This window comes from Corvus hawaiiensis, chromosome 2 (genome assembly GCF_020740725.1).
Source record: "Corvus hawaiiensis isolate bCorHaw1 chromosome 2, bCorHaw1.pri.cur, whole genome shotgun sequence".
NCBI classification, from domain to species: Eukaryota; Metazoa; Chordata; class Aves; order Passeriformes; family Corvidae; genus Corvus; species Corvus hawaiiensis.
In genome coordinates this window covers 51929045-51953642 of record NC_063214.1, presented here as the reverse complement: position 1 = coordinate 51953642, position 24598 = coordinate 51929045, and the positions used below count along the sequence as shown (strand labels likewise).

General features: G+C 41.9%; 1 protein-coding gene across 2 annotated transcripts in view; it reads left to right on the top strand.

Annotated features, from left to right (window-relative positions):
• The window catches only part of FLT1 (fms related receptor tyrosine kinase 1), a 109206-nt gene that overhangs the window by 54258 nt on the left and 30350 nt on the right, over positions 1–24598 (top strand). For both annotated transcript variants that reach the window (XM_048294969.1, XM_048294970.1), the window contains exons 12-15: positions 6817–6925; positions 14177–14467; positions 19223–19369; positions 21198–21329. In XM_048294969.1, the coding sequence (XP_048150926.1) occupies positions 6817–6925; positions 14177–14467; positions 19223–19369; positions 21198–21329 (679 nt within the window). The remainder of the gene's footprint in view (positions 1–6816; positions 6926–14176; positions 14468–19222; positions 19370–21197; positions 21330–24598) is intronic.

Here is a 24598-nt window from a genome sequence, read left to right as displayed (position 1 = left end):
CTCTATGCCCAGGCTCCTGGCCAGCTGAGAGTTGCATGATTAGTGCACATACAGCTGCTCTAGAGCATCCAAGATTGTTCTTTTAAATCCCTGGGAGTCTATGGCTTTTTACTCTTTGCAGCCCAAGACTCACTCTCAGTCTCCCTGAGCAAACTCAAAGAGACAGTTCAGACAGAACCCTTGCCCATCTGCAGCAACATTGTCAGAGTGTTAATAGCACTGAGCTCACTGAATGCAGCACGTCATCACGAGTGCCTGTCTCTGATGGACTGCTACTGTGAGCAGTTCTACTCCTGCAAGCAGCTGTGAACAGCTCTCTGAGGCACTTCCACATCGGTGGTGCCCTGCTAAATAAACAGTGTCTACCCTGCTTCCACATCCCAAGACAGCAAGTGTGGTAAAAATAATCTCAAAGCTCAATGGAAACAACAAAGATGTAGGAGACAAAGAGGTAGGAAATGAATGAAGAAACTCAGAAAGTTTCACATTTGGGTTAGCATGAAAGGAGAAATGAGGGTGGTCACAGGATGAGATTATTGTAAGCAAGGGAAGAGATGAACAAGGAGTGATCAACAGGTTTCTTTAGCAATGAAGGTAGCTGCTTTCACCTTCCTAAAGTCATTGTGCCAGTTCCACATGTTTCCTGTATGTGCAACATCTAAGTGCTTCCAGTTTGGCTCTTTGCTGTGGTAGGTTGTTTGTTTGTCTGCAGTTATCAAGGTAGCCACAAGTATATTTTAAAGTTAGAAAAACCTCAAGCCCTGTGCCTGTGCAGTTAAAGTAGTGCAGGAAGCCTGCATTACATTATTCTTTGGTGACAGCGAAACTGTGACAACAGTGTTTTAGTAACATTTCCGCTAAAGCCTCTCTAAGCAGACATTGAGAAACTCGAGTGGTACAATGGAAGAACTTCGTAACACAAGCCATAATACTTAATCATAAGACAAATCTTGAAGTGATTTGCTTCCCCCACCCAAAGTTTTCATTCTTGTTTTGTTGGACATTTCAGTGACTTCCTACAAAGCTGTGCTATTCTTAGGTTTATCGTGTAAACAGGTCACAGGCACTCTCCTGTCATTCAACTACTAATACCCATCACTTCTCAGTGTTCCCAGCTAAAGCTAACTGCTATGTCTAACTGAGGGCTAACACTGATTATTATTCTTTGCATGGTCAGTGTTCATTAGAATGTCAATCAGTGAATGATCTGCAATAATAAGGTACAAAGAGCTGGTGTGTTCATTGTGCCAGTGCATGCCATCAGAAGCAGTGCATGCATACAGGCATCTGTTCTCTCCTGAGCATGCGGGCACACACTAGCTTATCAACAGCTTTGGAAGCACTTGGTACACCTTGTACAAGGGTACAAGGGACAAGGTGCTATAGGAGAAGTCAACAAGGATCCTGGGCATGGAGCATGTGCAGAAGACCACTAAGAAGGCAAGTTCCGATGGGGGAAAGCTAAAGCGTGGGCCAAGAAGAAAGAATTATAAATCCAAGGAAAGGAGACAGTAGATGAGAGGGTAGTTGAGTACAGGGAAAAGTTGGAGGGAGTGGGAGAAAATCCTCTTGTTTTTGGGACCTAACCTATAGAACCACATTTTTGAGAACCTGAAATGGAACAGAATGTCCGTGATGGCCTCATGCCTCTGCTGCTAGCAAATGTTGGAGCCCCACTGACCAATAGAAGGTACCATGAAAGCTGGGTCTGTGTCACAGGGTATGCCTCCAGGAATTGTGTATCAAGGATAGTAATGCATGAAATTGGGGTTTATCATGCATATATGTATGTGTGTGTGTGTGTGTGTAAATATATATATATGGATGGATGGATGGATGGATGGATGGCTTTGTTTTCCACTGCATGAATACCTAACTGACACAAGTCTTTAGTGGCACTTGTGAATGACAAAGTCACTTGACTTCATGGAAAATGGAAAGTAATGGCCCTGCAACATGATTCTGTGAGACAAAATTTAGACTCACCCTTGTGCATCTCTGTCTTGGCTGGCAAAGATGGTGGTAGTTTTAAAAATTGTAAGCCTCCAAAGCGGAGTGCTAGATAGTCACAGGAGTCAATCCTTCCTGGACATGACTGATAAGTGTAATCGTGCAAAATAGAATGGTTCCATCTCTCCTGCATCTTCTGTGCCAAGCCCTAAACATCTACCTGTCTTCCAAGTTCCCACATTACTGGTGAGGTGAAGAAGTCATGTGCTGTGTCTGTTCTCAGTCCTGACACATGCCAGCTGTCTGGCCAGTACATCTGTGCAGATTGGCCATCTGGAACCCAAAGAGGAAGAGAAAGCTGTTCAGCTCACTGCAGCAACGTTTTGATCTTTCTTCTCTACTCAACAGCTGGTTTTCATGAAATGCATGAGATCTTACGAGCTTTGACTTGTCAATAAGTTTTGGACAATGGATTCAAAAATTACCGAGCACGTGGGGGAGGAGAGGATACTGGCAGACAGATGGACAGGCTGGCAGGCAGATGAATATACGGACAGTATGATCTTCCTCAGAGCCCAGGCTAAAGATAGCACTGGGAGCATCACTTGCCTCTCTTCAGCACGTTGTAACTTCTCCTGGAGCCTTCCCGAGTGCTACTAGAATTGCTGTCAACACTCCGAAGTGAATCGTTGGGAGGCACCAGCAGAGCCAAGCCCTTGGTGAGATTAAAACCAGCAGAACTTGGGGCTTGCTGCTGCTGAGCTGTGCCTCCCTCCACTCCAGAGGTTGATCCCCTCCCTTGGAGCAGGAGGGAGGTGTGAATGGAGCACTGCCTTGCCCTGGGGAGGAGGGCAGGATACTGGTCTGTGCCGTGATTCTTTGCCAGCCAGCTGTGTCCCATGGACTGTTCCAGCAGGACAGCATGGGGTGCAGAGGGAAAACGCAGCTCTGCTTGCTATATGGCAGCAGCTTGCAGAGATTTTTCTGTCTAACCTCAGGGGGAAAGTGGGTGCTCTCCTGCACATACTCATGTCCTCCTGTTGTGGATATTCTGGTGTTTCTTCTATGGTGGTCCTGAAGATGAAACGTGTTGACCAGATGTTTTGCTCTGATGCTCCTTGCCAACATGTGAGGCACGCAGATTGAATGTCTGTGGCACAAACAGACCAATCCAACAGTGAGGTACCAATATTCAGATATGGATCTTCCTAAATGATATTCCTTTAGACAAAGATAAATCCAAGTGTGTAAAGAGAGCATATTTTCATTTATTTCCTTTTTTTCTTTCAACAAATAGTCCTTCTTAAAAGCATAACTAGAAGGGAATCGGCAATAACTGACAGACTTGCACTAACCTGCTCTATGTTGAAAGGACAGTGTTTTGTTTTGCTTTTTAAATGCTTGGGCTGTTTCAAGAAGTCAGGTCAGCAATCTCTGAGCAGAGCAAGTTTATGTCAGTGTCTACAGAGGCCTTCTGGGAGTCACATAAGAGCCAGGTTGCCAAACATTTTCTGAAGACTCCTTTTCCTTCTCTGCCATCAGCTGGAGCACTGGGAATCCTCTATCTCAGCTACTTTGAGAAAACAGAAATTCAAGCAGACCCTCCAGGGGAAAGACCAGCCCACCCTGGCTCCAAGCGCAATGATTGTGTCAGCTGCTTTGTACTCTCTTTGCCTCCCCAGTCTTTTTGTCATCAGTTTCCACCACAAACAAATCTGTAAATTCTTCTTCCATCTCTTAGGATTTCTGCTTTGTGTCTCTTTTATTTGCCTGGCAAAGCAGCAGCAGTATGGGACTTATTTCCCTAGCCCCTGGTTTGAGATGAGCCTGTAACATAGTGCTTCAGCTGAGATGGTGGGAGTAGAAAAAAAGGACTAAAGGGCCAAAACTTTGGTGGTAAATGGGGTTTGTGGACAGATGATGCTCAAGATATTGAGCATGCCAGGAGGGATTTGCCTGTTCTGTCTGATCATGCCAACTCAGTTCAGACTTTCTGTATATAACATAGTTGCAAATCCAGAGCCTGAAACTCCCAGTTGTGATGCTAGACAATACAAGATTGCAAAAACTTTCGCTTCTTTTGCAGCAGCAGCTGTATAGAGGAACCGTGCTGCACGAACTGATCTCAAACAGCCATAGTTTCTCCATAAACAACAACATGCCATGCCTAGTTTTGTACACACTGTTTCTCGGGTGGGTTTTGGCTGGCATCCACAATGCAAAACACAGACAGCACCACTGGAGGGCTCACAAACTATTTAAAGAGATGTTATCTTATCCTTGTGACTAATTTATAAGCTAAAAGATTTACACAGAGACATGTTGTCTCTGAAATATTCTGTTCTGTTGCAAAGTCAGTCTTGCTTCCTCCTAGACACTGTGGCTTGCTCTGCCTTAGTCAAGTAAACATATCAGTGTGTGCTCTCTGGCACCAAGGCCTCCTGTGCTCATAGCATTTATTTCCCCTGCCTTCCAAAGAGACACTGCTTGCATGGGAGTTGCCTGTTGGAAGTGATCCTTGGCCCATGCTAAAGAGGTATTTGGGACCGTGTAAGTTGGTCAAAACCAAAACACTGCATAATAATAAGAAAAGGCATAGTCTGTAAGTCAGCGCAGTCATATTGCTTTAGCATAACTCTGTGTGCTGTCCTCAATGTGATAGAAGTGATAAAAGTGATAATCACATCACAATGGGCTGAAGCAGTAAAACTCAAAATAGTATGCACAATTTTCCATTAAAAGATAATGCCTTATGGTATAAGGACAAAACGTATTCTGATACTTCCAAAAACTTTTCAAACCTTTGGAGTAGTTGTGGGAGGGATAGTCAGCATGTGTTTTTCAGGCTCAGAAATGCTCTGCCTCTGTGTATAGTAGATTAAAGACAGGCGTCCTGGAGTCAGAGAGCAAGAACTTCATTCTCCTTCACTGTGCATGTTAGGTCACAGTTGCTTCCTGGGCAAAGTTGCTGTGAGGTAATACCAGCTAGCAGAAAAAAGGCTATTTTTTTGGTGGAAAGTCTGGGATGGCAGAAGCAGTTTTTAACCACCCACATTAGCTTTCTGTGGCAGACATTGTGGGACTTCCTTCTGGTCTGAGTTAGTGTTGATAAAACAGATGCAGGAATCCTGGTGCTGGGTTCTGTGTCCACACTTTAAAAAATTATGTTTAGAACCTGGAAAAAATTCAAAGAGAATGGCAAAATATGGACAGGGCTGGGCCCACCCTTTATAATTAGAAATTTGTAGAGATCAGCCTACTGAATTTAGCAAAACAGGATGATTTTTTCTAAGGGCTGTAATTATCTATCTGGTATTACTGATCCTCTTTCATCTCACAGAAGACCCAAAAAGGTAGTTTAGAAAAATTATAGCTAGAAATGTTATGTAGTGTGCTAGCAGACAGGTAGTTGGCCACAGACACAGTTTAACAGGGTAGAGGTGCTTTTAGCATGACTTGTAGTGATTTTACCATAGTGCAGTCTTCTAAAACAAATAAGCCAAAATCAAATTATTTGCCTCAACTGTGTTTGCTCAAGTAGTAGGAAAAGTAATAGACTCTTTCTACTAAAGAATGATTTTTGGAAACCAGAAGATCTATGTTATTTAGGGGCTCAACAGGAGTTTGGAGATAGCTATGAATTCTCCCAGTAGGAGACTAAAGCAGGGCAAATGTCCAGTCAGTGTTTATGTTGAAATGTAGATAACTGGTCCTTATTTATTACTGCCTCACCCTCTTGTGCTTGTCTCTGAACTCCTGCAATCAGGCAGACTTAAAAGAATGTATTAATTGCACAGAACTTATTTTTAAGGTTTTTAGAAGAGTCAAACAATTCCAAACAGTGGGATTCTGAAGGCCCACAATTTCCTTTACTGTCCCAGCTTTGCGTGTAACTCCAGCCAAACCATGTTTTACAGAAGAAGTAAAATGGCAACAGAAAGACATAAAATGAGGCTACCAAGTTGTAACTGGGAGCACATTACACTGATGAAGTCCGTTCATGCCTCATGTCTCAGCTCTGTAACAGAATGACATGTCAGTTCTTTCTGCATAACTTTACCCTTTTGCTTAGTGTACGAGCCATTAGACCATGGCTTTCCATCACCCTAAAGGTATAACTCTTATTATTACAATGGTTTTTATGTTTCTTAAGGGCACATTAGGTGGTTTTGGTCCCTGGCTTTTCAAGGTCTTATCTTTCAAGTCATATAACTCCGAGAAAATAACTAGTGTGCTGGACCTCTTAAGATGGTGATAGAATATAACATAAATAAAACTGACACATTATTATTTAATTATAGAAATATTAAGTCCAAGAACAGAAAATAGTACAAAAGAGAATGGGTAAACATCTCTTTTGCTGCTGTTCTGTCTCACCTGACACATACGTGGGAAAATGAAAGAGAAAGCAAATGAGTTTAGTGCCAAACGGAGTGACTTTTTTCCCCCAGCGTTATCCAAATGCCTGAGGCATGCCTCACCTACTGCCTTTGCAGTCTGGCTCTCCTACAGGCTGCTTATCTCCTCGTGTGAAACACACTGTGTCATGCTTCATGTCTTGTAGATTACCATTACATCACCAGCGAGAGATAAATCAAACTCAAAGACACATTCAGAGATTTTTTGGTCATGATGGCTTTGATGATATAAGGGTCACCCAAGGAGCTTGTTTCCTGTTATTCTTCTCCCATTTCCAAAACTGTATATGATGACATCTCCTTTAAATAGCCCCAGAGGTGCCCATCACTGAATGAATGGAAAGAGTGGATCTTGGGTCTGCCAGTGGTGAGACTTAGGAAAAAGAGAAGGCAAGCTTTAACTGAGCTCTTGAGCCGGGGAGAACTAAACCTCTTCTTTTTTTTGCAGACTGCTAGCACTCTGGTTGTAGCTGAAGCCAAATCCTCAGGAATCTACAGCTGTGTGGCATCCAATAAAGTGGGAAAATCTGAAAGAAATGTCAGTTTTATTGTAACAGGTAAGATCTAATCCTCTATAGATTCAAACATGTTTCCTGATCCTGGGATTATAACTGTTAGGCTGTTGTGGCTTTTTAATATACCATGGTTTCAGAATTGCTGTAATGTATGCACTCGTAAGCTCATACCATGCTTTTGGGTGATGCTGGTAGGTTTCACAGCAGCTGTTCTGAATTTCTAAGATTACCAAATTGGTGAATGACGCATTCCTCCATCAAATATCAAGCATGACACAAATTACTCACAAATACAACAATGAGTAATTCCTCATTTTGGTTAATCTCTGCAGTCATTTCATATATGAAATTTTAGTGTATTTTCATCCACCAGTAAGCCAGTTTCATGTGTGACATTTATGATGTCTACAGCCTTACTCTGTTGCCCATCTGGATGTGTCACAACACAGCATCTAGAACAGTGCCAGTGTCTGCAGCCTGCATGATGCTAGAGATGTCTGGGGTACCCCTCACAGATCTCAGGGACAATGGCAACTTACAGATGTAAAAGAGTCAGGGTACAGATTACAGAGTTTTGTTTCCTCTTCTGAGAAAGACAGCCTTGAATGTCATTTGGACCAGGGAATTACTGAGAATTCCTATCGTGTTATCTGTGTGCCTGAGTATGCTTTCTATTATTTTTGCATTACAAGATGTGTTTAGAGTTTTCACAAACAAATGATTTAATGTTTTACTTCAGGAATTTCTGAAAAAACCCACAATGTGTTTTTGGGAATAACTACTGCATTGTTCAGCAACGTAAAGTCTGCGCATGCAACTACAAAGGATTTGTTTTCTGTCAAAAGTTTTGTTTTGTTTATAGAGCAATAGTTTTATAAACTTAGACTGTTGGCAATTTTCAGGGTAGATCATTAAAGAAATGTAATTCATTTGAAAATATGAGAAAAAGCAAAAAGGCTAAAATATTTAGATGCTTTAATCCCCAAATCATAATCTCTGGGATTTTTATCTTGTCATTCTCTTGTTTATAATTCTGATGAGTGATTTTAGTGAAACTCATTCTATTTCTATTCTGAGAGATATCAAAAGAGAAGGGACACTCACTAGATTTAGTAAAAAAAAAAAAAAAAAAGGAAAGCGACTTCACAAAGTGCTCCCCCTCCCAAACTTTGTATTTTTTAAATATTCTGACTAGCTGAATCATAGAATACCAAGTTGGAAGGGATCTCGAGAATCATTTGGTCCAACCTGTCTAGGCAAAAGCACAGCACCATGTCCAGATGGATCTTAAGAGAGTCCAATATTGGGGAATCCACCACTTCCCTGGGGACATTATTCCAATGGCTGATTGTCCACATTGTGAAAAATGTTCCTTTTGTGTCCAATCAGAATCTCCCCAGGAGTAACTTGTACCCCTTACACCTGGTATTTTCCATGCGTCTCCTTGTAAAATAGGAGTCCCCAGCTTCTTTGCAGGCACCCTCTAAATACTGGAACATGTTGATAAAGTCTCCCCTAAGCCTTTTCTCAAGGCTACACAAACCCAGTTCTCTCAGCCTCTCCTCATACAGCAGACTTTCCAGTCCTTTGATCATCTTTGTGGCACCTTTCCGGACCCTTTCCAGATTTTCCATGTCTGTTTTGTATAGAGGGGACCAAAACTGAATACAGTATTCTGGGTGTGGCCTGACAAGTTCTGAGTAGAGTGTCACGACTTCTTTGTCTCTGCTGGTTGCACCTTGCTGGTGCAACCCAGCAGCCTGTTGGCTTTTTTTGCCACAGCAACACACCGTTCATCCTGAGCTTGTTGTCCACCACAGGTTCCTTTCCACAGAGCTGCTGCCCATCTGAGTAGATCTGTTGACCCAGATGATCTGGTTTTGTGCTTCCAGGAGAGCACCCTTTCCTCTAACTGGTAAAATAGAAGAAAAGATAGTTTGGACACCTATACTTTTCTCTGGCACCTCCAGGATTTTGTAGTCTTCCTTGAATCTGCCCAGATTCCAGCTTGAGGTATCACTCTTGCTCACACAAAAGAGCAGCAAAGAATAATAGTCAGTGCTCCTGACAAGTTGTGGCACCTTTCAGTAACATCTCCGGCCTTAGCTACCAGAAGGCAGCATAAGTCCCTGTCATGCCAGCAGATGGGCACCTTAGTGCCCCTAAACAGAGCATCACCCACTGCAAGCACTCGTCATCTCTTTTTTCGGTATCCACTGTTGTGCTGCTGGTACAGTTTCACCTGGCAGGCTTCGTTTGTGGGTGTCTACAGCTGTTAAAGCTCCATGTCATAGCACACTTTCACATTTAGAAAGTGCCAGTTATCTATAAATATAGAAAATTGGTAAGGAGCATGAGAAGTATAAGCAGATAAGTGACACATAGGCAGGTTGTTTGTTAAAGTACAGAAACAAGCAGAATGTCTCCATGTTCTATTAATGGAAGTGACAAGAACATTTGCCACCTTGAAGATGACTCCTGTCCCCACTCTCAGTTTTGCTTTCATCCCTATCCTCACATTGTGTCTGTTTGGACATAAAGCTGAACAGCACATAGGTTTGCATAAATTAACATGCCAATGATAGTCTCATCTTTGTGTGGGTACTTCACATGAAACTTGGAGAAGTCACTGAGAGTCATTCACTGAGAATGCTGCTCTTTCAATGTGCAAGATGCTGAATTTGGCCTTCTCTAACTCTTACTCCTCAGTTTTCAAAATATGTCATGGAAGATCCTGAAACCAAATGAAGCTGTACTTTGATGGACCCCATTCACTGTATCCAAATCTCCCTTTCAAAGTTTTGATGGTGATTTTGAGTAGTTTGCAGTAGGTGCAGTGACATGAAGGAGTTAGTTTTCCTGCTTAGATCTAACATTCTCAAATCTTAACCAAGGATGGAAGGAAATCCTTCTCCTTGATACTAAAGCTTGCATGAGAACATGCAGAATATTGTGACTTTCCTTTGAAGAATCTTATATTGACTGGTGTTCAGAAAGAGGAGTGCCAGATTTGTTATGGCTTGGAATTTCTTAACTTCTTGACTGGTGGCAAGCATTCTTTATAGGGTGGTGAAGTTGAAATGCATTTGTACTTTGAGCTCCTGGAGCTGAGCACTTCAGTTGTGTGACATGGAAAGTCCTGATCATCCTCTGACACTCACTTGCATTGATCAAAGGCAGTGTAAATGATACTGCAGTTTGGTCCCTACAAAAATCCAGTTAGGCTCACCATAATTCTCCTCCATTGGGCTGAGACCAAACTGCCGTGGCTGGGTACAGCCTGTGTTTCACATCAAGAAACAAACACGTCCAGAATGTGCTGGAAAATGCACTGAGGGAGTAAAAACCTGAGAGCCTTAAATGCTGATGGATGTGAACAGGACACTGCAAAGTATTTCCTTCTGATGAGTCCAAAACCAATACTTCAGGTTTTGTGTGACAGCTTAGGGCTAGTTTATCTTATGTTGTTGAGTCTGCTGGCGCCATTTGAAGTCAGTCTGAGCCACACAAAAGTGTCTACAAGTAAGAGAAGTGTCTAAGCAGGAGGGGATGATTCCTTTTAGGAAAAGGAGCTGCTGCCCTCTGTAAAAGTGACAAGCCAGAAATTATTCCAAAGAGCAGATGGAGACAAAGCCTGTTCTTAACAGGAAGATCCCTTTCCTTGAAGGCAACCTCCCTCAGCCCTTGTCCTGAGGGTGAGAAAATGCACGTACTCCGGTGGCGTGGCTGCAGTGCTGTGAGGGGTCTCTTTTTTGTAGGCAGAAACCATTAGGAAGGTGGTGGAAGGCAGAACGTGTCCCAGGAGCCCTAGTTTGGAGCTGACAAGTTCCACTCCTTCAGGGAAAGGTAAACATAAGGAGATTAGTGCCAGGAGAGAGAACCTAGGAAGAACAAGCACTTTCTTTAGTTACTGTAAATATATTTCTGGGCTTAAATTGAAACCTGCCTATCTTTTCCTAGGAAGTTTGAGAGTGATATACATCATTTTATACACTGTGCCTGAGGGTGTATGACATGAAGACCATGGGCATTGGAGTAGCTTTCCTATGGCTTCTGTTAGAGGAAGAACATTTTTGGTGTATTGTCACTGACTTAGCTCTGAAAGCAAATTATCGTTCAAGACTCGAAAGTAGCTGTGAAGCTTATATAAAAGCAGTGTAGAAAGGTGATTTCTGAAAGCTCTCCTGCTCACTGGTATGGAAACAGTCTCTATAACAACACCTTTATGCCAAATTTAATTCTATTAGCCCCCTTTCCTCCAGCCTGCCCCTTTCCCTACATTTTGGGCTGTTTTGCTGGCACACAGCAGGCCTATGGGTGTGTTTGCAATTACAGAGGGTGAAACAGGAACAGCTCTGCCTTATCTCCCTGGTTTCCCAATGTCACTAAGCGCATTTTATTTTGAGATTCCTGATGGTGCTTGGCAAAGATAAACAAAATCTTCCATCAGGAAACCTGGGAGCTATTTCCACAGGAAGCTTCAAATCACTAAAGTAAATAAAACCCTTTTACATTATTCCCAGCCATGTTATTTAGCTAGCCTGAGCCTGTAACAATTGGTGAGAGGTGTCATATATTAGGAGGCTCGTAGCCTTTAAACAAATGATTCTTTTGGAATCCTGTGCATTTTTCTTTTGTCCCTAGATTTATTCAGAAAATAGTCTTCACAGAAGGCACATTGAGGAAGAGCTCCAGATTTGACAACATGAAAGTAGTTGTAACTGTATGATTCTGTTGGCATGCTATCCCTTTAGGCTAAAAATAGTTCATTTGCCTCAGTCCCCAGGGATCTTTGGTTTCATCTTGAGAGTTTTGCTTGGCTCTTCTTAGCTTTTACTGAGTACTGGCATCTTCAGAAGCAAAAATTACCACTATTTCTAACCTGGCTTTCCCAACACACATAAGAAGAATTTGAAATGTACTGTGAGTAAGATGCAGCAATTCCTTTCTTTCAAGTACTTACCCATATTCAAAATGTTGGCCATTTGATTGGTTCTAAGTGTATCTGAATTAAATGCTTTTTAACAAAATCAAGTGTAGGATTCACTTCTTCTAACTTAAATCTTAAAGTTAAGTATCTCAGCCTAAGCTGATCATGTAGGATCTCTTTATAATTAAGCATGAGGGACCAGGATCTCCAGAATCTGACCCATCTGAAAGGGATGGTTTGCACTGCCCTCTGGAGAAGGCTGTGTCACCCCATGGGCTATAAACTTTTGCCCACATACAGAACACAGAACATCTATATTCAAATAGATGTTTAGATTTTGGCAGCTGAGGCTAAATATAAGGTATTCTATGTATGAAGATGTTTCATCTCAATAGCACTTTCAGTCAACATGTTCTTAATTGTGATCAGAATCTGGCACCACACACTCTTACATATGAAACAGGATCCTGATGGTGGTCACTCATAAATGAGTTCATGAAATTTGAATTTTTTTTATAGCTTTGTTTGACAGAGAGAGAAAACTGGTATCCCAGTGGAATGTTAAGTGGAACAAGTCAACCCACAGGCTTTAATACCCAGTCTAGTATTTTAGTGTCACGGCCTCCATTAGGTTGATCCTTGGACTGCACACCTGAACTACAGCTGATGACAGGCACACACTTTGCTCCCACTGCAGGGGCACGATGAGTTCAACCAGCAGAAATCAGGCCTCTCCCTGGAAGGCATCTACTGTCAGGAGAAATTTCAGTTCAGGACTAGCAGGAGCTCATTTACCCTCTGTTTAGCACTCAGGGCTAAATGTGGAAAAGAGGACATTAAGGGGAACAACTGATGCCCAGCTTCCAATAGGCAGGGAGCAGTGAGCAGGTTGTACTCATGGTTCCCCTGGGAGGCAAGGCAGCCCAGTTTGCAATATGGGGACTTAGGGAGAAGCTTTCTGATGGATCAGTCAATCAATGAGAGAGGTTAATGAATGAATATGTGGGATATTATTCACTTGAGAGCTACTTTTTACACATTCCTGCTGAAGTGACATCAAACCCGAAGCAACACTGGTAAGAATGAACTGAATGGAAGTCAGCATTAAGCTGCTCATGATCTAAGAAACAAGAAAAGAAGGTATAATTCTCCCTTACGAAAGAAGAAGCCATTCTTAGGATTTCAAGTCAAGTTTACAGCCAAGTGCCGTAGCAATTAGTAGTGAAAGAACAATTGAAAATAGCCACAGTCGATGTCACTTGACCGAGAAGGAAATTACTTTATCAGAATATTGGCTACAAATAAACCAAGAGAGGTTGCATTCTAGGAGTAAAACTTGGAAGTGCTTTCTCTCAGGAACTTACTTCTACTTTCACTGAGGTCAGTGGTGTAAGGGCCTCGCTGGAGGGATGAGCCCCAGGTGGAGGCAGCTGGGAGGCAGCTGACACCACCACAGCTCTGCTCCACTGCACAGGTGGAGGAAGTTGCAAGTAACATTACAATAAACTGCAAACAGGACCTTTTCAAGTAGGACTTTCTACATTGTTGGCTAAATTATTCCTGCCTGAACCATCTGCTGTGAAGTGAAAACTTAAGCCATATCTACACTTAGTAAGTTGTTAGCGCAATGATCCTTGATTTCTGCCAGGTGAAAATACCTTTCACTTGCGTTTAATGCTGAGCCACCTAAACAAAGTATCTTCATCCGAATGCTGCCCACACACAGCTGGCCACCCAGGGCAGAGGGTACTGCTTCTGCTTACCTCTTGGGTGGCTGACAAGCTTTAAAGGTGGGGAGGGTAAACACCTCTGTTCCAAGGGAAATCTCAGGCATGTGATCACAGATGCTGTAATTTCTCAGGATTTGAAGCATTTTGAAGAAACAGACATACTTTATCTGAATACCTTCTGAATAACATGAAAACAATATGACCAAACATGATGAAATGCAGTATTTTTATACTGCCCTCTTGAGATTCCTTTTCTCTTATGCAGTTCACAAGCTGGAGCTGTGATCAGAATACTCCTCCTTTTTCATAGTCCCACTGCGCTGTCTTTAAATAATTCTGCTTTTGGTACCTTGTCCCAGTCTGTCTTGGCATAACATTTATACATACTTATTGCTTCCAAGAGCAACTTCAGTTTACACCAGCTGATGTCTGAAGCCAACTGTATCATAGCTCCAAGACAAATTATAAGAATAACTGGATCCTAGTGTATGAAATGAAAGATTACACACTTGAGCAGGAAGACAATGACACTGATTAGTTCAAAGACTTCCTGATAAAGGGGAAAATATATACTGTGTTAATTTTGGCTCATTTGTTTCATATAAACTAAAAAGTGTTCTTGATTTTTGACAGATGTACCAAGTGGATTCCATATTAGTTTGGAAAAAATGCCCATTGAAGGAGAGAATTTGGTATTGTCCTGTTCGGCCAACAAATTCCTGTACAAAGACATTGCTTGGATTTTACCGAGGACAGTCAACAATCAAACGAAAGCAAAAAAGTCTCACAACAGGGAGTACTCCATCACCCTCACTCTGACCATCAAAAACGTTTCCCTGGCACACTCAGGCACCTATGCCTGCCGAGCAAGGAACATATACACGGGGAAAGAAGTGCTTCAAAAGAAAGACGTTACAATCAGAGGTGAGCACTGCAACAAAAAGGCTGTTTACTCTCGGATCCTCAAATATAAAAGCACAAGGAATGATTGTACAACACAAAGCAATGTAAAACATTAAAGGACTCATTAAACAGTAAGAGATGTCTCATATCATCTTGATTTTTTTATTACTGTTGCTACCTTTCAAGCCCTGAGGTGGTGCTCATTTCCCCATGGGTTGGAAATAGGAGGAATAGCAAACAAAATCCTAACGTGTGAGCTTCCAGTTGAGTTCAGACGGGTGTTTTCTGCTTTGAAAAGGCACGTGGAAGCTGGGGTTTGGAAGATCCCCTGTGCTACATTTTACATGTCGTTATTTTTTCTCTTGCTGTCTCCTACTGAGCAATAAGGAAAACTTTGGATCAATCTTTTCTTCTGCTTTGATATCGGCCTCATCAAAAGTGTCAAAGCTGAATAAACTGATTAACTTTAAAAACTGCTGTTTTCAGTCAACAATGGACATTTAATAAGCTAACTTGAATGTGCAGAATGAGCACAATTCAGTTTGAGATTGACTGGACTATATATTTTTTATTTTAATCTGATCTTGATGGACTTATAAATATTACCTGCTGAGCAAGTTCTAATGCTTATTTATTTGAAATTATTTTCTACACTAAAGTACATTAATCTTAAAAACTATCTTCTAAAAGAAGTATGCAGGGAAGAAATAAAAATGTTGATATAATGCACAGACCTATCATATCATTTATAATAATGATGATTTTACAACTGACAGACGTGAACCATGTTTCTCCAAATAAATCCAGGTAGATTTCCAGTTGCTGTGTTGGTCAATTTTTAAAGTCAGTTCTGCACTAATGTAAAAAACTACTGATAAAAGTGTGAGTGTTGCTTCTGGCCTGAAGATTCAGGAGTTTGTAATGCTGTAATTATTTTATTAAGTGAGGAATGTTACACTAACACAACTGACAAGGTTTTAGCCAGCACAGTGAGTTAATACATTTTTAAAATACAAATTCAAAACTGAAGCCATTAAAAATATTCATTGCTTTTGGTATGCAAATGACAATTGGATTTATTATGGGGATTAAGAACCAGCCAAACTGCTGAAGGAGAATTAAGGGCAACCTGAGAATTCCTTGTGAGCATTTCCCCTTTTCTTTTCCTTTGTCATGATTTTGCTATGAGATGTTTCTGTGTGCTATAAATTCTGTATAAGGAAGAAGTTACTATTTTTAATAGATCTGATAACTTTATTTTTTTACAATACATAGCTTTTATTATTTTTGGTTACATTTACGATCGATCATTTATATAGCATTTACATAAGCCATAACAAAACAGACCACAATGACCAAAATAGCTACAGCAAAGGAACAAAGTGGCTGTGCTTTTAAAATAGAGGTTGACAACATGACAGTTTCTTGCGCTTGGGAACTCACCAGACTATTTCCTCCTTTAGGTATCGAGACTGTGTCCCACGGCTAAACTTGCCTTTCACGTGGGAATTGCTTTTGTCAAGTGTGAAAGGGTAAACAATAGCATTTCCCCATAATGCCAGTTTCATGGAGCCTAAAATGCCTAGAAAACAATTGATAACCTGGAAGTTGTCAGAGTAAAGAAAAGAATAATCATTTATATGTTGAAATGTCACCTATAGCCTACTTGTATACAGTAGCTCTTTTGTTCATTATTAACGTGATGGCTTCCAGAAACAATGTGTTCTTGCAAAGGGATCAGGCTCTCTTTTTTCCTAAAACATGCCTAAAATGCAAATGAAGTTGTTGGTGACTGCTTAAAAATGGAGCAAGCGCACTCTTTAGCATTTGCAATTCTTCAGAAGAATTACAATACAGAATCCCCTTTTTTCCTAGGGTATTTTGTGGGAAGACATTTGATGGCAAGGTGGGTGGTGATGACAGGACGTTATGAATTTTCCATGGCCTTGGGAGCCGAAGCATGATGATTTGTAGCAGCCAGTTGCCAGGCAATATGAGTTTGGGTCAGAAAAAAAAGAGATGTGGCAATTAGACTGTTCTTCTGTGAAATTGTTGTGCATTGCAATGATGTATGTCACTGCTGAGTGGATGTCCCACCAGCCTGGTCTCAACCAGCACTCCGAGGGCCACGCTGTGCAAGGATGTCATAACATCCCAATGTGGCTGTCCATGTTGGAGGGCACAGAGAAAGCTCACTGGAAACCTTTGAGGAAAGCAGTTGGTGGCAGGATAAAAACTACTGATTTTGATGTCCTCGGATGACTGGAGAATCTCATGGGTTTGGGGAGTTTCTCTGCCTTCTGTTGTGTAATATATTATTTAGGGAGAAAGGTGTGAATTATATTTCTTCTTTTTTTTTTAAGTGTTTAAAATAAAGCTTGTATTTATATTTTTGTACTGATCAATAAAAAATAAGTGAACAGACAACATAATAGTAACAAAGGGCAAAAGTGGATGGAATGCAAATGTAAACCCCAAAATTAATGAATTGTAATTTTTTTCCCTTTGTTTGCTTTTAAAAATGCAAATTTCCCCTCCCTACCATCCCAGGTCAGACAAGTACTCTGACACCAGTGTTCTGTTCTCCCCTCTGTGACACCCCTGTCACTCCACTGGGCCAAATTCTGCCTACAATGAAGTTCCTCAGAGTAACTGAGAGCGGAGTTTGGCCAGCAAGGCAACATTTGCGGCCAAGCATGAAGGCTGGGGTCGGGTCCGGGGAGTTGCCCTGGGCACTGAGCCCCACGCTGTGCTGGCGGCCAGGCTAGCCCCTCGGCTTTGGAGTGAGCAGAGTGGGACATTGGAAACTGTCCCCTTTGGCTTCACTGCAAAAATGAACGGGAGAAAGCAGGTGGTTTGCAAAACAGAATAATCCTCAGGTTGACCAAGTCCTTGAAAAATCAGCTGATTGTAGCAGAGAAATTATTGAAAGTATGTGAATGATGACTTAAGTTTTAAGAAAAAAAGCTTTTCTTAATATGAAAACCCATCTTTAGTGTATGGCTATAAACAAATTAAAATTAATCACAACTCACAGAACGTGTGATTTGCCTTTGTTTTGTCATCTTGTCCACCTTCATTTTGGATGTCTGGGCTCGGGTGTCCATCAGGGACTGCTAATAAATGTGGAGTTCTTCTCAGCACATGTATGTGGATGTGCCTCAGACTGTACTTGATCATAGTGTTGTGAAAAATGAGAACTGAGCAAAAATTGAGGCGAGGTATCAAGAAGAAGAGGGCAGTCTTCTTGGCTGCAAGGCAAATATAGTTGACTATGTCATTGTGTAGGTATGTGATGAAGAATTTATAGCGTCTCTCATAAGCAATGCTGTTTGGGAAGAGAGAACAAATTATCTACTGGTCTCTAAACAACAAATATCACTGCCTGTGGAAATTATTGGCTTGCAGCTCAGAAAAGCCCAAAAGCCATAGTCATTGCACAGTCATGGCTATGTTGGGATTAAATTCAAGGGGTAAGGGCACAGAAAAGGTAGCCCGCTTTAAAAGTGTTTTTAGTGCTGTGAGGCTCATGCACACTGCATAAGCTGGTTGTACATAGGGGTTTAATATTTCTGGACAGTTTTTATTTATGGCTGGTAACAGAATAATTATGAAGATGGAAATGGCTGATGGCTAATTTTTCTGTAAGGATAAAGAATAATCTTCCAAACACATAATATCTGAAATTTAGCTGATACTGAACTTGGTGTATTGGCATCTGTTGCAGCTTCAAAGAAAATATTTGCAAAGAGTTGGTTTCTGCTTTGTTTTGTTTTGTTTCATATTTGGAAAGCGTGTATTACCATTGCTGCTCCTGGCAGTGTCCTTGAAGGGAAAGGTTGCAAATAATCAGGGAATTTGAGGGAATCTGCAGAGCATCTCCATCTATGACACTGCTCAGGAATCCTCCATCGCTGCTTTAAATGGACCAAAATACCAAAAATAATTATGTGAGAGTTGCAATGAGAATGAAAGATGTTGCCATATAATGTGCATAAATGTTGTAAGTACTTTGACCTTTGTCAGAACAGCCTTCGGCTCTGTATGAAGTGAGGGAAGAAGTGGCAAAGGGTTGAAATGATCATGAGATTGTTTTGTTTCTTTCAGGGATGACTTTAACATGATGTTTATACTGTGTTTTTGAAATGCTATGGTGTGGTTTGGCCAGGCCTGGTTATGTCCAGCCAAATACATGAAACGCAAAAGTGGAATAAGTTATGAAGACTTTGGTACAATTCTGCTGTGCTCATGGTTACTGGTTTTTGATTATGTGAATTTACTGGGTATGATTTGTAACTGTACTCTCTAAAGTAAGTAAATTATCAAAGTCACACTCATGGATGCCATGGTGTACGGAGCTGCAAGGTGCTATCAGCAGCACAGAGATACTCGGCTAACAAGAGTGTCCTGACGATTCTTCAAATCTTTGGTGTCACAGTTTGTTTCTTTTGATGATGAAAAACTGAGCTTTCATAGAAACTCATTGCTTTCGGTATAAACAAGCGTGGTTGGTCATGGAACTGAGAAAATCTTTTGAACACTGTCATCATTGTGTGTCTTCATGGGTCACCATAACCTGCTATTGCTGAGTAATGGGAGTTCTCTGTACACACCAAACCCTCCTGAGCAAAGTAGAAGAGTAAATAAAATCAGTGAAAAATGAACTTGGTAGAACAGCCATAGCAGTCTCTAACACCAGTAAAATGAGTGTAGGGAAGATAATTAAATCCCCACCGTTACAAGAATGTAAAACAAAGGTGTTGTTTTGTCTTATAGCTCAAGAGGCACCAGCCCTGCTGCAGCAGCTTACGGATCAGACAGTGAACGCCAGTAACTCTGCCATGTTGGAGTGCCAGGCTCGTGGTATTCCTGAGCCCCAGATATCCTGGTTTAAAAACCATGAGGAAATACAGCAAGAACCAGGTGAGAGCTTTGTGTACTCACCTACCTCTTACAGTAGGCTTTTTATTTACCCATCTGCCTTAGGAAGCCATTTCCAGAGTCATTGGCATCAGTATCCAGATGTAAGGAAGGCAGTCAGGCACAACCCAGGTGCTCCAGGTTATTCTGTTTCACTCCAAAACGTGAGCCAGGCTGGAGATCCAGACACAATGGGTCTCTGTGGAACTGGTGAACAAATTTTCATCTCATTAGAGTCATCTCCAGAGAAACATATTTCCCTCCATTTATTATAGAGGGAGCCCAAGGGTCAGGTGTCTTAGCCAGCAGATAACTAGGCAAGAGAAAACTAAGCTCTCATGATGTGTATGGAAGTACTGGGGGAGTCTGTGGTCAGGCGTTTGAGTTTTGAGTCACAAGCTATACAGGAGACTAAATCCATGTCTGGGGTGTCCAAAATCCAAATGCATCTACTCGTGGCAGAGGAATCCAGGTCTCATGCAACAGAAAAGGAACAGCTTCCCAGGTGGCAAGTTGCAACAACAGGAAAAGTTTGGGAGCTGTTTACTGCTGTTTCTGGAATGTGGTTTCAAAGATCAGCTAAGGCTAAATGTCCAGCTGCTGGCACCACAGTCATTGAAGTGTTCCTTGGATATTTCAGATGGAAATGAATGACAGAGGAAAAGGCAAAACCTTTCTCATGGGAATTTATGCCCAGCAAAAATGTTCAGAGAGGTTTGATTCATAGGAACTTGAATTATAAGTGTAGTCTTCTACAGAATGTTTTAGAAAGTTTGTAGTTATGGTTCTGTCTTGAATTATTGGAAATTACTATAGCATGAATAAAAACAACTGGAAAACATTCAGAGGATTTCTGCAACTGAGTTATAAGCCTGTGCAGACTTGCAGCCCAGGCACTGAGCTTAATCTAGCGCCAGATTCCATGAAGCTTTGCAGTGACCCCATCACTGCAGTGTGCGTTAATAACACTATCTTCCAAAATGATGTGTTATGTGTCTAACTTGGGTGCAGTGCAACAGATACAATTAAGAGCCTGGGAGATGTCTCCAGAGGGTAGGTCAGAGCACTATACTTAGGTGCCTGAAATAGATGGTGGGAATACATTTTGATGGGACTGAGTTCTGATGGAGCCAAACACAAGTGTGCACTTGACTGCACATTTCCTGGCTAGAAGGTGCCTTAGCAGCAGTCCTGAGGCCAAATCTGCTCCCTGCCTCTTCCTTGCTTCTTGGAGAATTGCCCAGGCTGGCTTCTGGGTTGACCTAGGTGGAATAAATAAGATGTTTAAAACTTCAGGGTGTTTCAGGGTACACTGCCTGGGAACTCTCTTTGCACTATCCAGCACCCCTTTGCAAAGGAGCCCATCGTTCCATGCCACATGGGCAGGTGAGATTTGGAGCAAGTCTGCTGCCCATAGGGGCAGTCTGAACAGCTTTTGGAAGGGCTCTAAGCTTGAGCTGCTTCTGGGGCAGACCTGGGCCTGTAAGTGCAGTAACAAGAGTACCCTTTTTCCAAAAGCTGGAGACACGCCAAAGCGCTCACATGGATGAAAGCATAGGCATAGTGCTAATCAACATAAACAGTACCAAGTACTTCCAAGATCATTCCCATAGGCTGAGCTTTTTGACTCACACAAGTGCTTTGTAAACACTGATTTCCAAAAGATTCACAAAGCATCCCAGTATATTTGGCTTTCCTGCAGATAACATTGCGCCCTGCAGTCTGTGGTCAGCTTTCTTTTGGGAAGAACTTGAAGCAGATACTGTTACACAAGGGCCAGTTTTTGTTTATATCCTGGCTCCCTCTCATTGCAAAATATTTCATTTCACAGGAATAATTTTAGGGCCTGGAAGCCGAATGCTGTTTATTGAAAGAGTAAAAGAAGAGGATGAAGGACTTTACCAGTGTATAGCCACCAACCTGAAAGGGTCTGTGGAGAGTGCAGCGTATGTCACAGTACAAGGTAAAGCACCACACTATATGGGAAGAGCAAGCTTTCCAGAGGGATGTTCTTAGGCTGGAAGGGCAGGGGTATGACCTGGACTCATCTGGTGATCTCTGAAGCAATTTGAAGGAAGTTCTAGCAAGGGAAGTGTACCAGGTTGGAAAGGAAGCCCAGCAGGAAATGCTAACTCAGAGTGTGTTTACACTGACCTAAAAAGAAGAATTGCTTCAACCCAACAAAGATCAGGTCAGGGTAGAAGACAAATGTAAATTTAGTATCAGCAAAACAAACAAAAAACAGAATAAGAAACACTCTCCTACCGACACATTTTCCCATTTTGGGTTAATTCCATAAAAATTAGAGGCCTGGGATATTCTCTATTGTTTATTTTCAGTGTAAAGTGAACTGCCAAATCAGACTAGAAGGCTTTAGCCTAGCAATAGCTACATATGCAAAGGTACTACTACAAAGAAGTAGTTTGATCTAGTTATTTCTGTAACCACTACTTGATTTGCTATTCGTTTAAATGTCCAGCATTGTTCTGCCTTCTGACAATCTCAACTCATGCCTGTGGCAGTGATTTCTATCAATTAATTTTACATTGAATAAAGATAAAGTTTATTCAGTGACCTTTCAGTTTCATTGAATACCCTTTTGGCTCACGAATTATGAGATTAGAGGAGTAGGTTGACATTCTCCATGTAAGTCAGTGTCATGTATGAATCAAATTTGACATAATCTCTTTTACTGACCTGGTGTTAAATAAATAGTCCTAAATGCATTTAGTTGCTCCTTATAGAACATAATTTGACTATCACCAGGCCTCTTAGGCAGAGATTATATGTTTGTGGATGTTCTCATACAGTTGTTAAATGTGTCTGAATACTACTCAGTATTCGGATACTACCCTGCAGCACAAGAAATTAAAACTAATACTGATTTTTTGCCATGAGTGTGTAGGCAGTCGGAACTAGTGGTGATGATACAATGATGTTTTTGCTTTAAAAAGTCAGGGATAAGTATATGTACATGTGGGCTCGCCTAACTAGTGAAATTGAAGAGTTAAAGCACCTATCCCCTTATGAATAATTATAGAATCATAGAATGGGCTGGGTTGGAAGGAGCCTTAAATATCCTCTAGTTCCAGCCTGGTCTAGTGGAAGGCAGGAACACCTCCACCAGACCAGGTTGCTCAAAGCCCCCTCCAAGCCAGCTTTGCACACTTCCAGGGATGCAGCATCCACAGCTTCCCTGGGAAACCTGTGCCAGGACCTCACCACCCTCTGAGTAAAAAATTTCTTCCTAATATCTAATCTAAACCTGCCCTCTTTCAGTGTGAAACCATTCTCCCTTGTCCTGTCACTCCATGCCCTTGGAAGAAGTGACTCTCCAGCTCTCTTGTAGATCCCCTCCAAGGAATGGAAGGCTGCCAAAAAGTCTCCCTGGAGCTTTCTCCTCTCCAGGGTGAATGACTCCAGCTGTCTCAGCCTGTCTTCATAGGAGAGGTGCTTCAGCCTTCTGGTCATCTTTGTGGCCCTCCTCTAGACTCACTCCAAAAGATCCACATCATTCTTATGTTGGAGGCCCCAGAGCAGGACTGCAGCACTCAAGATGGGGCACAAGAGTGGAGTAGAGAGGCAGAATCACCACCCTCTAAGTGCCTTGATAATACTAAGGTTTTTACAGCTGCTGTAACAGCTAAATTAATAACTTGTGCCAGGCGGTTGCTATCCAAATCATCCTACTAATTCATACTCATGGACAATGTAATTCATTATTGTATTGATTTTTAACATAACTGAAGCTTGCCTGTTCATTACAATCACAAGCATTCTGTCAGATGGCTTCTAGGAAGTCATATATCCTAGTCCAGAGGAGAGGAAAGAGAGCAGCCAAGAAGGCTTCTTCAGTGGTTACATGTCCTGAGGGACCACTGGCAATGTTCTTGTACGACTGCTATGGGAGCAGGAGGTGAAAACTACCACATTAAAATTCATGGCTTTGAGACTGGATGATAAAAAGAGAGAGAATTTTTCTTATCTACTATGATCAAGGAAAATGTCTTTCTATGCTTTTCTAACTTTAACTACATGAAGGGATGTCACTAGAGGTTTTTTACCCATTCCTACACTCCTCTGGAATGTCTGTCCCTCTCCCAGGAAATGGCAGTCTCCCACCTCCTCCCTGAGCCTGGAGGGACAAGATCAGGGCTTGAATGTGGGGCTCTCTCTAAGCTTTGCCACTTTCTTGTGTCTCTGAGAAATACAGGCCCTGTGCCTGCTGCTGTGAGCACCAAAGCCTTGCCTCTGTCCCGCGGCTCTCGGAACATGGGGCTGCAGATCAAGGGGAATAGAGCAGCGCCTCGTGTCGATGGCCACGTTTAGCAGATTGGAAGAGTAGTTTGTGAATGAGTCAGGAAGGAAACAGTCTGCTGTCTTTATTTCCTCTGAAAAAACATTCTTATACTCACAGATAAAACAATGTGTTATTTTTGTGTCCGAGATGGATGAATGGATGGCGGAATCAAAGGGCCGTCTTTAAATAATTGTAGGCTGTGTTTGGTTTGGAAGCAGGGGTTGATGGGCTGTCTGAGGAGAAGAAGGGCCACGTTTGGGTACATGTCAGAGCAATCTCTCTGCTTGCTCTTGGCTCAGGAACTGAAGAGGCAGCAAATCTGCAAGGACAGAATAGAAACAGCAAATGGCTGCCAGAGCACCCAGCAGGTGGGGAGAGGACTGTATCCCTAAAAGTCTGGAGAGAAATGCTGATAGGCATGTGGGGAACACAGACTCTTGGGCAGCTTTCTTTTGGGGGTCAACCCGCTTGCAGAGTTGCCATGAAAGCCATGCCCTGCCTCCCCTACTGAGGGCCCTCAGACCTCCTGTCAGAAGGAGCCAGGGATACAGTTAATTGCAGAGGTGCTGCTTTGAAGGAGATGTGTTGGCAAAGGAAGGAGCACCTTTTACAGCTCGTGCTCACTGAAATATGGACATAAACAGGCAAAGGAATATAGCAATGTGCCCTGTCTTAAAGGTGACATTTGATAACTTAATGTGAACCCTGCTGATGAAAAGGAAAGCATTTCATTTATTAAGTATTCACTGAACTATTCTGATACTATGAAAATGGTGTTAGCTTTTAAAATAACTTCTATTGAAATTACTTCTTTTAAACAACTTTCCTTTCCTTTCCTTTCTGTCTGTCTATCTATCTATCTATCTATCTATCTCCTTCCCTCCCTACCTACCTACCTACCTAACCAACCTTTCTGACCTTGCATCTCAAAA